The sequence below is a fragment of the Saimiri boliviensis genome, chromosome 4 (genome assembly GCF_048565385.1).
Source record: "Saimiri boliviensis isolate mSaiBol1 chromosome 4, mSaiBol1.pri, whole genome shotgun sequence".
Classification (NCBI taxonomy): domain Eukaryota; kingdom Metazoa; phylum Chordata; class Mammalia; order Primates; family Cebidae; genus Saimiri; species Saimiri boliviensis.
The window spans coordinates 6,998,242-7,012,967 of record NC_133452.1 but is presented as its reverse complement, the minus strand read 5'-3'; the positions used below and the strand labels follow the sequence as shown (position 1 = coordinate 7,012,967).

At 33.7% G+C, this 14,726-nt stretch overlaps 1 protein-coding gene across 7 annotated transcripts in view; it reads left to right on the top strand.

Moving 5' to 3' along the window:
- The window catches only part of QKI (QKI, KH domain containing RNA binding), a 169,427-nt gene extending 155,468 nt beyond the window's left edge, over positions 1-13,959 (top strand). For 3 of the 7 annotated variants that reach the window (XM_039465548.2, XM_039465555.2, XM_039465582.2), the window contains exons 7-8: positions 2,164-2,238; positions 6,120-13,959. In XM_039465548.2, coding sequence (XP_039321482.1) covers positions 2,164-2,238; positions 6,120-6,136 — 92 coding nt within the window. In that variant the 3' untranslated portion in view covers positions 6,137-13,959. Of the gene's footprint in view, positions 1-112; positions 5,570-6,119 lie in introns of those variants that run through there. The other 4 variants (XM_039465559.2, XM_039465577.2, XR_005578496.2 and 1 more) reach the window with 3 other exon arrangements.
- Positions 13,960-14,726: the final 767 nt, after the last annotated feature.

Genomic DNA, 14,726 nt, shown 5'->3' with positions numbered 1-14,726 from the left:
CTGAATTCAGAATCTTAAGGCAAAAATTATAATAATAATATAAACGCTTGGTTTTACGTGAATAAAAAGTGGTGTGCTTGAAAAAGACATTACTGATGCCTTTTTTTTATAGAGTGGATTGAAATGCCAGTCATGCCTGATATTTCAGCCCATTGACTTGCTGGATGAAGGACTAGAATACAGCAGCTGTTATAACACGACCAGTCAATGTGGAACAAACTGTTTCTGTGCAACCCCTTTGTTTTACCAGACAAAATTTGAATACCTTTTTTCCTGAATTGTATATGACCTTGGTGCTGCATGCATGCTGTTGACTTTTAGGACTTTGATTTTTTTAAGGTTTTTTTTTTCCCAGGATTAATATTGATTTATAAAAATTTGAAATCTTTAATGAACTGGAACACTAAGATTTAAACTAGAAAATTCATTGTTCAAGTAAAGAAAACCATGATGCTCTGTATGTTATCTGTGTGTGTGCATGCACTCAGGTGCCCTTTGTTTCATGAACAAATACATTTCATTGTACATGTTTTCCGTTTAAATCATTGTATAAAGTAATTGCAGGTCAGAATTATACCACAGAACTGTTTATGAGAGGGTTGTCTCTGTTGCACATTTCTTGAAGCATTTTTAAAATAACATGTAACCTGTAACCTTGTTTAAGTTTTCCTTTCTATTAATACTCTGTCCTGTGGTCCCGTGCATGCTCCTTTTCCCAGAACTCCTCTCTGCTGCACCCACAGCATCTGTTCCCGAGGAGTTATGACTCTTGACTTCCTGCAGGGCTGGGACTCTTATCACCAGCTACTGTTCCAGCACTTTCAATGCAAGATCTCCCTGATTTTGCCACATGGAATTGTACTTGTATTTGATTACCTTACCTAAAATGAATAAGGGGTGATGGACCAGTTTACTGCTTAGAAATAGCAAAAGGCACTGCAGTAAAGTTTGTTTCTCATTGTAAAGCTTCATGTCTTTTGTTTGTTGGAAAATTTTTACTTGTAAAAACTTAATTAGTAGCCTGGCAAAATAAAGACCAAAATGTGCATATCCCTAATTGGCATTCATAAGGCAAATAATAATAAGTGCCAAATGAAAAAATCTATTATGGTTAATTGTATTTCTTGCCTTGCCACCTAAGCAGTAAAACATGATATTGACCACTTGGAGAACTGAAAAAATTATTTTAAATTGCTAAGTTATAATAAATTTGCACACAGATAACATGCATGCTGTTTATGTCACGTCTCACATTAAATTATTTTAAAATAAGCAGTGCCCTTCAAAACAGATGCAGACATGTGTGTTGGTAGTAGTGAGGAGATTGGTATTAGCATCAAATCTTCATTGATGACTAATTTTTAATTCCCTTCCTTTTATCTTTAGGTATGGCTTTCCCAACGAAAGGCTAAGAATTCAAGAACGGTCTTAACTGAACCCTCATCAGATCTGAATTTAACAAATGCTTAGTCTCAGCAGCCTCCGGGGGAAAAAAGCTTAGCCTAGCAGTCAGTGACTTACTTGCACTTTTTGCACATAGATATAAAGTAAAATTATGTTATTAATTTGGTTTAGTCTGTAATATTACACAGTAATGGTAATTTATAAAGGAGTGTATAGTAGTATACTGACTGCTAAGTGTACTATACTGTTTGCTTTACTAATCACCTAATTCATTGCAGTTCATACTTATTGACTCAGAGTTTAAAACCACAATCTGTAGGCTTTAAGAATTGCTTTTAAACCTTTTTAAGTGATAAACTCTTGAAGTGGTCTTAAGGTTAGCAAATAATTGTCAGTATTAAACATGGCATTATTTAAGTAGTCCTGCTGCAAGAAAGGCACTTCAGTGAATATGTGACTAGTAAAGCTTAAATATGTTTGGATCTAATAGAGTTCATGAAATACTGTAACTTGGGGATTGTAAATGAATGGATAAAATAGGTTAAGGCCAAGATGTTTGAAATGAATGCAATATTAATAGATGCATATATACATGACATATTATGGTTAGTTTTAAAACTACTGTGCCTTAACGTGTTTCTTAAACTTTTGTAGTAAATGAACATTTGAAATCCATTTTGATAAACCTGCTGTTAATGTTTTTTCCCCCTCCCTTGTGAATGTTTTCTAACTTTGTCTTGGTAATTGCAATTTAACTAGGTGCGGTGGCTACTAAAGTTCGAAGGCACGATATGCGTGTCCATCCTTACCAAAGGATTGTGACCGCAGACCGAGGTTAGTTTAGTTCTGCAGTTCTTGTCTATAAGAAATGCGTTGGGTGTCCATAATTTGCAACACCACACCTGATGGAAAAACGTAATTGCTTACCTGCATACAGTTTCTTTTCCTTTTCTAAATTTGTTTATGATCATTGACAGATTTAAGGGTTGGGTTTTTTGTTTCGTTTTGTTTTTTTCTCCCTTCATATTTTAACTTATTAAATCTTCTATTATTATGTACTATGATTTATTCCTACTAAAACATGAATTAGTCAATTTGGGGAGCTATTAAATTTTGATGTTGCCTCAGTTATTTTCATTAATAACTTTTTCTAAAATTTACCTTTTAAAATTCCTGAAATTTGGGGATGGTATTGCAAAATGAATTGAATGGATGGTGCTTTAATGAGAGAAGAAAAGGATTATATGCCTCCTGTGTACTTATGGAGAAAACTGAAGATTTAGTTTCCATTTTTCTTTTATATTTGAGCCACTGTATAAACCTGAGGGTTCACATGTCAAGTACTTAGCTGAAATCAACAAAGTGAGGACTGTGAAGATAACTTTCATATAGTTGGATTTTTTTTTTAATAAATTAGAGCGTCTATCCCCTTTTATTCTTATATTCTCTTGCCAAAATGGATCCTTTGATTTTTGTAATTTGCTGCTAAAATATATTATCTGAAGGTAAACTGTCTCTGTGGTGATACGAGATCCAGCTGTGTGAATACTCTTTTTGACTAACCTGTGACTGGAAAATAAGTCTTCATTTTTCTCCTTTACAACTTTTATAATTTGTTTCCTGTATATGCCCTTGGACCCTTTTATAAATTATTTTTGCTTATTGGGGAATGGTATTTTCGGTTTATTGACATTGAATTGTTTTCTAAGTTTTTCCATCTCAAAATAGGAATCTCAAGCATGGTAGTGAAAAAGTATTTTTTTTACAAGTTCCTATTATGGCACATTTGTTTCCTACAAATTAAATTGATCAAAGTCTCTAATTAATTAGTGGGGTGAAAGTGCTAGATTTTGTACTTCAGTTATGCATCTTCTATGAATTTATGAAGGACCTTCTGCCTCATGTGATTACCTTGAGTACTGATGATAAATACTAGACACAACCATTGTCCACATCAGAAATAAAATAACTTTCCAAAGACATTGTTGATATTTGTTAGCATAATCCACAATTAAAGAACCTCGAAGACTTTTAAACTAATGTATACGTCACTTACACTGATGATTCAGTGAACAAAATAGACCCCGGCTCTGTAGTCATCTATGAAGATGATAATTCCTTGTAAATGTTTTGTATGAGCGTATCTCATAAGGATGGGGAACGTTTTTGGAAAGCCACTGTCATTTTAAAGAAACTGAACAATTCTATGAATAATTTGAGGTTTTATTCATATTGCTAATGTCTACTGTTGTTCTAAAGAGTATTTTAAAGTAGTTATCCCCCCCCACCCCCAGCTAATCTTTCCCTATTTAGACTTCTCACCATTTTGCTTTAACACAATAATTATTGGCCTACTTAATACTCCACTGCCTTGAGATAGTTGGACCTATGTGAGGAAGATTTTATTGTACTTGGAAAATTGTGACACATTCCATGCATGGCTCTTTTATAGTTACATGTTTTGATTAGCCCTGTCACTGTTTTTATTTAAAATGCAATGTCAGCAAACCGAAATGCTCATTTCTTTTTTAATAACAGAATACTCATATGCTTATCACTGTATGCACTCACTGGGTCTAAGGGAGATGTCTGAAGTCCTTCACTTAAATTATTTTATGATACTACTGTTTTCTCTATTTTTGAGGTTAAAATTATTTTTAAAAAATATTTTGAAGAGAAGATTATTATCATTTAATGCAAAGAAACTCAGCCATTGGACATATAACCATGTAATTCTATTTGAATGTTTAGCGTACTACATGGTTGACCAATATCTAGTTCTTTACTTAAAGTAAACCCACCTCTTTATATATATTTCAAAACTGAATTTGAAGCCTGTTAGAGACCAACTGACTTTTTAGTTGTAATGAACCATAAGGTCTTGCATGGGTGACACACCTGTGTAGGAGGCCAAGACTTGGCAGAGGATGTGGTCTAGGTGTACTGGTATATAGAAATGGTCACTTGCTTTGTTTATATATTCCACATGCGAAAAAGAAATCAGAAAGTTTTCTGAATAATACAAAAACCATCACTTACATAATTTGTATAAGAAATTTAAAACAGTTTTAATTGAAAATTTAATATCAAAAATGCTTTAAGATTTTATATTTTGGAATACCTGTGAAGTAGTCAGACTACATCATGTTAAATATTTATTTTGTTCTATGATTTCGGAGCAGCAATTTTTATTTTTAAAAAATTCCACTTTTTAAGAAATTCAGGGAAGATTTGGTCACATCGAAGATACAGTATTTTTGTAGTATTTATAAACTGTTATAAATGATAGACTATAGAAAGCATTTTTGTCATATGAAGGTATCAGTCCATGATTTAGATCATTTAAACTCTGAACATCATTTAAACTCTGAAACTCTTCTGGGCTTTGATTTATGAAGTGGCACAGAATCTCACTTTGCACTGAATATCTTTTCATTCACATCTCCTCTGCCTTAGTCACAATGGCAACAGTACAGAAAATTCTATCAAACCTCAGAATATAGTAGAAATAATTAAGCTGTTGAATGAGTCTTAAAAATTATACTACTGTTAAGTGGACCAAGTTTGGTGAAGCAGAATGTGACAAAGGTTGATTAAGAAAGGAACAACTCAAGGACATTGGGAATGATAACTTTTCCACTTGAGAACTACTTTATGTTTTACTGTAATTTTTAAAAAATTTTTTGTCCTTTTTGTTATTTTGCAAAAGAAAATAGTATTTACAGGTGGCTTCTTTTAAAATATAAAAATATAAAGCAGGAATGTATATGAAATGTCAGATTTTATTGTATTTGCAGAGTATTAGCTTTGAAATTGAATAAAGAAAGCTGTTTGTAGTTTTACAATGCCTTATTGGTATCAATTAGAAATTTCTTCTATTTTTTGATGTACTTAGAGCTTTTTGAGTGTAGAATTTTAAATGGCAGGATTTTACAGTGTTTACATGCAAGTGCATTTTATAAGTGTTCTATATGTGTAAAATAGTATTTTCAACTGGAAAGTGTTGGCTAGTGCACAAGACCTGGCCATTTTCTGGTTCCCATGATGTTGCCTATACTGCTAGACTACAGTTTAGTATTGCTTTGTATCATGAGGCCAAGAAATTCCATGTTGTTTGTAAATAGAATAATTGAAAAAGCAATAAACATTTATTGAACAAAAGAAACTTGTTTGGCCCAGAGTTTATGTTGAACCAAATTGTTCATAGAATTTTGAATTTCTTTAGATTCATTTCTGTTAATCATCAGTTATTAATAATCACATCCATCATTAATAGTTGCTTTAATGCTTGCATCTGAGAGAATACTAATGCTTAATAGCAGTCAGATACTGATAACTGCACTGACTGTTTAAAAATTCTGTATATCAAACCTATTCATTGTTGTTTTTCAGTTTCCTTCATTGACTGCTACTAACTATTAGTTGTTAGTTGTATTTTATTTCTATTTTTTCTTGTTAACCAGTTTTTTGTTTTGTTTTGTTTTTGGTGGGAGTGGGCTCTTCTTCATTTGTTCAAATCATGATATGAAATTGTCATGATTTTAATTGTATTCTGTAGATGGTGTCAGTTTGTCAGAATTAAACATGCTTTTTTTTTATTAGTTGTGATTAGTTTTTCATGTTGTCATTAAGCCGTCACTAGCTGAAACTAATCTCTTCTCTATCTTTTCTTTTCTTTTTTTGTTTTGTTTTTTTTTTTGTTTCTAACCACCCAGCCGCCACCGGCAACTAACCTATGACCTTCTGACCTCTGAACTCTTCACCCAATGATGACCTGACCATGCCTGCCTGCTGATCAGTTAACTGGTAATCGCCTTTGCTTGCCTGTCGTCAGTGCAGCAAGCTGAGGCACTTGTCCGTTCGTCTTACCATCTAACCAAACAAAAGACAAAGAAATTGTTGTCCTCCAACTCAGCATTTTTTTTTTTTTTTTTTTTTTTTTCCTGTTTGGGTGAAAGTGGTTCTAGAACCTGCACTGAATAGTAGTAAAGCAATAAGGCCCAATTCATCCCACAGCACTGATCATCTTCTAATATCCCACCCTAAGCGAACGGTAAGAAGGCCTCTCTTAAGAAGGGGAGACAGATGGCCCTTAACTACTCAATGACAGAGGCAGTTACTGTGAGAGACTTCTAGGAATCTTTTTCTTCTCGTAGTGAAGTTAAAGCTCTCTCTGAATGTACTGTGTGATGATGCATCATGCATGAACCTTCGGTCAGGGATGTCATTGGTGAAGTGATTTCAAAAAGTATTCAAAATTTGATATGCTGTTTAGTCACTACAGTGCCCTCAAAGGGCAGAAGTTGCAGCCTTTTTTATATTGCCTGCCAAAATTTGAAGTTAGAGGAAAGTGTGCCATGAGAGGAGAAACTTAAGGAGTTTTGAAAAGTAATGCAAATAACAAAACTGCAACACTATTTTTAAAAAGATAAATATCTGAGTTAAAATTACTGAATCTTTATTTTACACCTTCTAAAAAATATATGAGAACAAGGTACATGCATTATGTGTCACATTACTGGGCAAACTGTTCAAGTATTTTTTTTTTAAACCTCCCTGTATAGAAAAAAATCATTAAGGATGTAAAAGCCATGCTTGCCTATTTGCTGTATACATGTAATGAAATTGTAGATAAAGTGTAGTGCATTGAAACAAATGAACAAAAAAGTAGATACTTTTACTATACAAGGGTGCTGGTGCAGAAAAAAATATATATATTTTTGGAAATGTAGCATTTTATACTTTCAAGTGTTATAAAAAAAAAAAAGAAAAAGAACAAAGAAACCCTTTATTTCATTAAATGATTTTTTCTGGTGGTTGTCAAGAAACAAAAGACCAAAAGAGCCTTTTTGTCTTTCTTTTTTATTTTTTAAGTATTGGAATAAGTCTAAAGAAAAGAAAGTGCCTTATTTTCCTTCATGGTCATTTAGTCAAGTGTCTCATAAAGATCAGCTCCTCCCTCAGAATACAAGTTAATGCATGTTACTCAGTCGCCCAGTATGTGAAAGACGATGTGAGGGAGACAAATGAGTTGATGGTTTGAATCATACGATTTTTGCCACATTACCTTGATGCAAACTTGCCAAATCTGATACTGTGAAAGATTTGATAATTTTTCTAATGCCTAACTAGCAAGTTTTAAAACCTTTAAAAAAATTATAATTGAATACTTTTGGTTATTCCAGTCTTCAATGATAACCCAAAGGACTCTGAGATAAAAATTATGTGTAACCTGAACTTCAGACAAAATTAGAGCTTTGTTTTATTTGGAGAAGGGGGATGCATTCATTCTGTTTTGTTTTTTATTTCGTTTTTAATTAATTGGAGATAATAGGATCCCTAGTAAATGTTTTCACGAAAGTGACTCTTTGTGATTTTCATTCTGGAAAACAATGTTTTAAATAACCCAAATGTAACCACATGTCTTTATATCATACCAGATAACTTGTGTAATGCATCTCTTTAAGGTTTCAGTAACCTCTGCCTCCCCCACCCTTTAAGTTTTAAAGAATGTGAAAAACTAGCATCATAGTGCATATAATACTCAACCACATTTCAGCTTAAGCTTCTAATTTCTCCAGAAGTTCAAACAGTTATGTAGTTCAAGCAATTTGTGCGCAAAGCCTGCATCTAAACATTTGAGTGAATAATCATTAACTGCTCAGTACCAGATGTGGCAAATCTCAAGTGATGGTGGACTCCCCTCCAGCTTATCAACTCGTCCCCTCTTCCACACCTTCCCAGCGTCACAGAGGTCAGCAGGAAGCTTAGTCAGTACCTTCTTGGCGACCTCCCCCGCCATCTTGTCTCACTTGGAAACCGTTGTCAGTTTATTTACTATGCAATAGACATTCATTGTTTTGTATCCAGCTAGCTTTGGTTTAATATGCCACTGCTTTGTCTTTCTGTTACACATGCAGTTTTGATTTATTTACAGTATATGCTGTGCCATTTTGATTTTTATATTGTTTGGTTGGTTGAGTCAATTTGCGACACTCAAACACTTGAGGTGATAGTTATTAAAAACAATACCAGTATTTGATCCAGTTTCATCTCAACTATGTTATACCTGGACATTTTAGATGTTTATCAAAGGTCTTTTATGGGGAAGAAAGTAAATGTATGAAATAATAAATGTGTGACATTTATGGGTAATGTTGGCTCTGAGCAAACTTTTGAAAACTTGGTTGACAAAATTTTGGATCAACTGAAAAAAAAGCATGACTTTTGAAATCTCTGAATGCCTTGGTTCTCAGTATTATCATTCTTTATTGAATTTATTTCTTATTAAAATATGTAGTTTTTAAGACTTTTTTTCTGACAGTATTATGTAATTTTTTAGCGTGGGTAGATGGGAGTGTCGCTTGTATGTTATCGTACAGCTGACATGTATTTTTGTCTATTCTTTATTATCTTAGTAGTTTCATGCTATGTATGTACCATAACCAACCTATTGCCTATGAGAAACATGTAAGATAATGTATTTACAGCCATTGTTACAAGTTTATAATGTATTTTTCTATCTTGTTTTATATGTATGTTATATAACATTCAAAAAGAATTTTTTTCTTGATTGAGAAAAGGATACAAAATGCAAAATCCACAATTTTGATAACTGAAAATTGCCAATTGTTTTGCAGTACTTTATTATATTGGGTGTCTTGTCTTTTTTGGGCTTTTAGTTAGCTAATGAATGAATACATTAGACACTTTGGGTTTTAGTTGGGATTTTACATAGCTTGCATTTTAATTCTTTGGTTCTTTGCTGTTTCTATTAACCCATAGCATTATTTTAATAAATGTTATAATACCAACCTACTAACTCTGGACTATGTCTGTTTATTAACCTTTATATGTTTAATTAAAATAAATAAAGACAAAAGAATGTAAAGTCTTGAGTTACTGGACTAACCCTGAAGAACGTGACCACAGATAACATAGCGTGACTTGTTTTTATGTTGTTTGTCAGCTGACAATTCCGCACACTACTCTTAAAATGGCTTTGATTATTCTGGTCTTTACCTGGTGTGGAGGGAAGGTAGGTGCCATAGAGATGGGAACAAAGTAGCCTTTGTTTGAGGCAGTCTTCTGCTCTTGCCACTTGCCTTTTAGCATCTGCATTACTAATTCCACACCTTATTTTTCCTTCTCCTAAATAATCACTGTCTGCTCACAGCATCAAGAGTAAAAAGATACATTGTAATGGTATATACCTGGAGAAACCAGTTTGATTCTTTGTTGAACCATTTCTTTTAATTTCTGTAAGTAATTTTATGGTCACATTGTAAAGCAGAGAAACTGTTGATATTTTGCCTTTATTTAGGTTTTTCTTTTAACTTGACCTTTTTCCTTTGGAAAGCATTGAACTTGTTTAGCTAACTGCTCCTATTAAGGGGCTCAACTTGGGTGAAGCCAAAGGCTCCCTGGCTGTCTTTCTTGGTGGCCCGGCGTCCCAGAGCTCCACCACTTTCCAGTGAGGTAAAGAACCCTCAGCACATTATTGAGTTTTCCTCAGGTGTTTTTTTCTCTGTCTCCTACTTTCCCTGAAACATTAAACAAGAAATTTAAGAGGGAAGGACTATGGAATTGGAAAAGTTATGTATGATTAATTTCTTGCATGCATATCAGTTTAAGGTTTCTTAAATATCTTCATGCTTTTCTTGGCTGAAACTTCGGCAGATTAACCTGTAATTATGAATTCTTTAACTCAAGGTGCATTTTTATTTCACAGATTGGTACTTGCTTTTTTCTGTGAACAATTCTCTTAGATAAAATTCTCAGGATGAATTTTTTGCATTTGTAAATAACGATGTATCTTTGTAAATTACATTTTATTTATTTAGAGTTCTAAAATGTGCGGCTTAAATGCATCACATATAATAGAAGACAAAACTATACCAATATGCTCTTAACCAACCAAACTGTCAAGATATTCTCATTTCATCAATATATATACACACATACACGTATAGATAATATACGGAGTAATGATAGCTGATCTGAGTGATAACAGCTAATCACCATTGAGATGGTCATTTGGATCATGTAAACAAACCTGGTCATTTCTCTAATGGGAGCGGTGGGCAGTGTGCTGTTTGTTGTTAGATAGACAGGTCTTTAGCATGCTACTATTTGTACAAGTTTTCCTTGCCATACAGTTCATGTGCTAGTCTGAAAGTTCAAAGATGGCTGTCAAGCGGCTAATATACAAGTTGTCATGGTACCATGTCACTTAAATTGATCAATTTCTATGCAATTTACTACTCTCTGAAGCCTACGAATGCATTATCATCTCATTTTCAGTTAAGGCTACTTTATGTATAATTATGTCATTGCTACCTTTTACGTAAGAAACTTAAAGTTTTTAAAAGGTGCAGATAACATTGCAGATTTTTATACAGGTTACAATATTATTAAACATGAAACTACCAAATTCCTAGAATAGTGAAATTTCTAGGGTCAGTTGATTGATTGAAATTATTTGAAAAAAACAATTGAAAATTGAGCTTTCAGTCAAGAAGTTGGCAAAATTAATGTACTTAAACATCTTTTTTTCTGTAGGCAAAATGTCAGGGAAAATTGAACGTGAAAGTAGTTATTCACATGCACCCCGGCACGGTAGTTCCACATGTGAGAGATCATTCAAGCACCCTGCCCATAAAACCTGCATGTGTATACATAAACACGATTGGTGTCATTACGGTTTGCTAAACACTAGATAAAGTTCCCAATTTTGTAGTGTGCCAAAAGCAAATGATAGGTTTAAATGAAATTGCTCATTACCAAATCAAGACTTTAAAATTTATAAATATATGAAAGTCGTAACACTTAACCTGTGACAGCCTAAGGTTTCTTTAGTTTGGGGGTGGGGTGGGGGTGGTTTTGCCTGTTGGACCAGGATGAAATGCCTGTCTTTCTTTCTTGGTAAGAAGTAGCTATTATGGCATTTCAAACTAATTATTTTTGGTAGAATAGAATGTACTGCCAAACAATAATTCATTTAGCAAAAATTATTCTCCAACTTCCTGAATTCACAAATTTTCTAAGTGCGTAGAGTAGTTTATTACATTGTCACGAATTCTTTAATGCCTTTATTTCAAATGGAAAAAATAACTTTATGGACAGTATTTTAGAAATACCATGTGATTCACATCTAATTTTTTATGTAGTTTCTTTTAAGTGTTCTAAATTCAGATGCCTTTGATATGAAGAGATTTACCAACATTAGATGCACTCGTGCCCTCAATGCGGAATCAAACTGGTTAACTTCTTCACAGGCCTCTCCTTTCTGTGTTTCTGCTGCATTAATTGCCAGAGGGTGGGAGAGAAGGTGGAGTAATTCATTCACAGTAGAAGGAAGCGATAGGTGCGGCAAATAGCAGCACACAGTATTGATTCCACATTATAATTTTGTTGCCCCTTCTTGGCAAAAGATACCACATTGTGGGAAGATCACAGCTTCCAGGGTAAAAGTTAATTTATAACTTTAAAAAGTGCTATTAAGAAGTTTTTATTACCAAATATATCTCTTATGGTTTATATTGTAGTATGTATGAAACATTTACGATTTTACTTGTGGAAATGGCATGTGTGTATATATATATATATAGAAGTTGAAGTAGGTGTTCCCACATGTGAACGGAGAACTGCATATGACTGTACGTGAAGTGCAATAAACAACTGGAAAAAGTGCATGTGCTTCATCCTGTCCAGCCAACTGCAGCTAGAAAGTGCTGCTTATTCTCCACCCCCAGAAATGCATGTGTAAATACAGAACAAAGAATGCACACTTTCAATTTTATTGAGGCTTTCAACACTATTTAAAAGAAAATGTGCACATCTGACATTCTGGAGTTCTAAATTAGAAGATGAGCGTAATATTCACTCTGATTTTAGTCACTAACGGAGATTAGTAAACAGACTTACACGGTGTTCCTCAGTTGGACTGTGCATCCAAAATAGTTAACATTTTTTATTATCTTTAATAAATGGCACAATTTTTATGTGTTTTTTTATATGTAAGAAAGAAGAAAGGAATGCTCACCAAAACTTGATTCATGTAAAGAACTAGGGTCATTAACTTGTAGAACAAAGTAGAATTGGTTTATTTTAAAAATTATTTCCAGTAGTGTGAAACCTTTAGGATTCTTTAACATCTAAATGTTTTGACTCCTTGTACCTTAAGTTTTCCAGTCTTTGTTATTTACATCATCTCCAAGTACCTCTGCCTTTTTTCCTCTTGCTCACTGGAACCTTAGTTTTCCTCAGCAGGATGGTTTGTAAAAGTAACCCACAGGTGTAGGATCTGTGGCATGTCATACAGACTGGCAGCCCAAAGGTGTGTTTGGTTTGGCTTATGCAGTGTTTTGCTTTTCAAACTACTTGCCATAATTTGAAGGTGGAAACACTAATAAAAAAGTCTGATTGCCCATATTAGATTTTTTTTTTAAATCTCTTCACAAAATGTGCTCTTCCTCAAAAATCAGAATGTCTAGAAAGCCCAAACATGTATTGTCATATAGTTGGCACCAGCTGAAACTGAGTAATCACACTGCCCACTTAAGCCAAGTATTCCCTGGTTAATCGCCACCCCACCACTCCTTCCTGTCTGTAGTGTCACACTTGGGCTGTTTTCTTACTCCTGTCTTGCTTTAATCCTTCCTCCCCAACCTCTACCCAGCTCCTGTGGGTAACTGCTTGTCTCCTGGTCCAGGACGGTGATCTTTCAAACCAACTTCTCAAAAGGGATGGCATAAAATAGGTTTTGATGTTTTTCCTTCTGAAAAATGAGATGAATGTTCTAAGTTCATCAAAATTATTAGTCACTTATTCATGCATATTGGATTTCTTCCTGTTTAAAGAAGGACTTCTATTAAGTGAGTGGAAGGATTAGACATTTGGATTTTCCTCCTAATGTAATTTTTTATGATTACCTCATACAATTTGTGACCTTCTTAATAGTTAAACTAATTGATCATCTAATAGTTGACTATAAATATATGTAAAATAATAGTCATAAGTTTGGCATCACAACTTCCCCCCAAAAAACTTTATTAAAATTAGATTATTCCTGTGTAATGCTATTTTTTGAAGTATATATGTACATATTGTATACTCTCTGAAAGTGCTTGTTTTTATATGTTATACAACAGTTCCAATTTCAAAGACTATCTCCTGAAATTGGGATGCAAATCTATAGTCTTTGTTTTCTTAAAGTATCCTATACTATATTCATTGGTTACTTAACTGGGTATTAATAAAGTTATTACAGGAAAAAAAAAGCAAAAGGAGAAGAAAATATTTGCAAATGAATCCACAATTCTTGCAGAACTCTTTGAGTTGACTAAAGATTTTATGATCACTCCTTTAACTTAGAACTGTCAAGGTTGGGAATGATGAAAGTAAAGTGCCTTGGCTATGCTTGAAACCTGAATTTTAATGCTTCCCTTATTCTATTCATTGTCTTAAATGATTTGGTTTACGAAGTTAAGACATACTAGTAGTACAAGTGGAAGTTGGATACATTTTAATTAAATGATAAATGTTAATGAATTATGTTTTTGTTGATTGCTTTCTCACTGAGGTAAAACGGTATTAAAAAGTTGTCCAGAATTTAAACTGACTCTAGATTCCTAGGTGGTGGGAAAATGTAAAACTTGAAAGTTCAGGCGCGGATCTCAATGCCTGTGAAAACACCTGAAGCTAAGCGTTAAATTTGACTCTGGGGAAGAAAGCTAGATTAGCAAATCAAACATGCATATGCCTCATCCAGAGCTAGTATTCAGGCATCAGGTTACTACTGGCAGTAAAGTTGTTTTCAAATGAAACAAAGTGGAAAAGTTTGATATCGCATCTAGAAGTGGTCTGTCATCCTTAAGTATTGGTGTTGATTCTAAAATGAGTTAGAAACCTCCCATTACTCTTGGAATTAAAGCAACTTGGCATGGAGAGACATGAAAGAAAAAATGTAGTGTAAGCTTGACTACGTCCTTTTCACTAAATTCTATGAATCTGTTTGGCAGAGAGATTTTGTACTCTAGAAGGAAAACATCGCTGGTAACGGACAACACCAATAATGTACATGCCATTAAGTCGATAAATGCGCAGATGGCCTTGTAAATACCTTGAATTCTTCAGAGAAGTGTTTTAGTCCCTTCAGTGTTGCTATAGCAGAACACCTCAGGAATTACCTGAGGCTGGGTAATTTATATGGAAAAAAAAAAAAAAAAAAAAAGTTTATTTGGCCCACAGTTCTGGTGCCTGGAAAATTCAAGATTAGGCAGCTGAATCTGGTGAGAACCTGATGCTGCTTTAGCTCATAA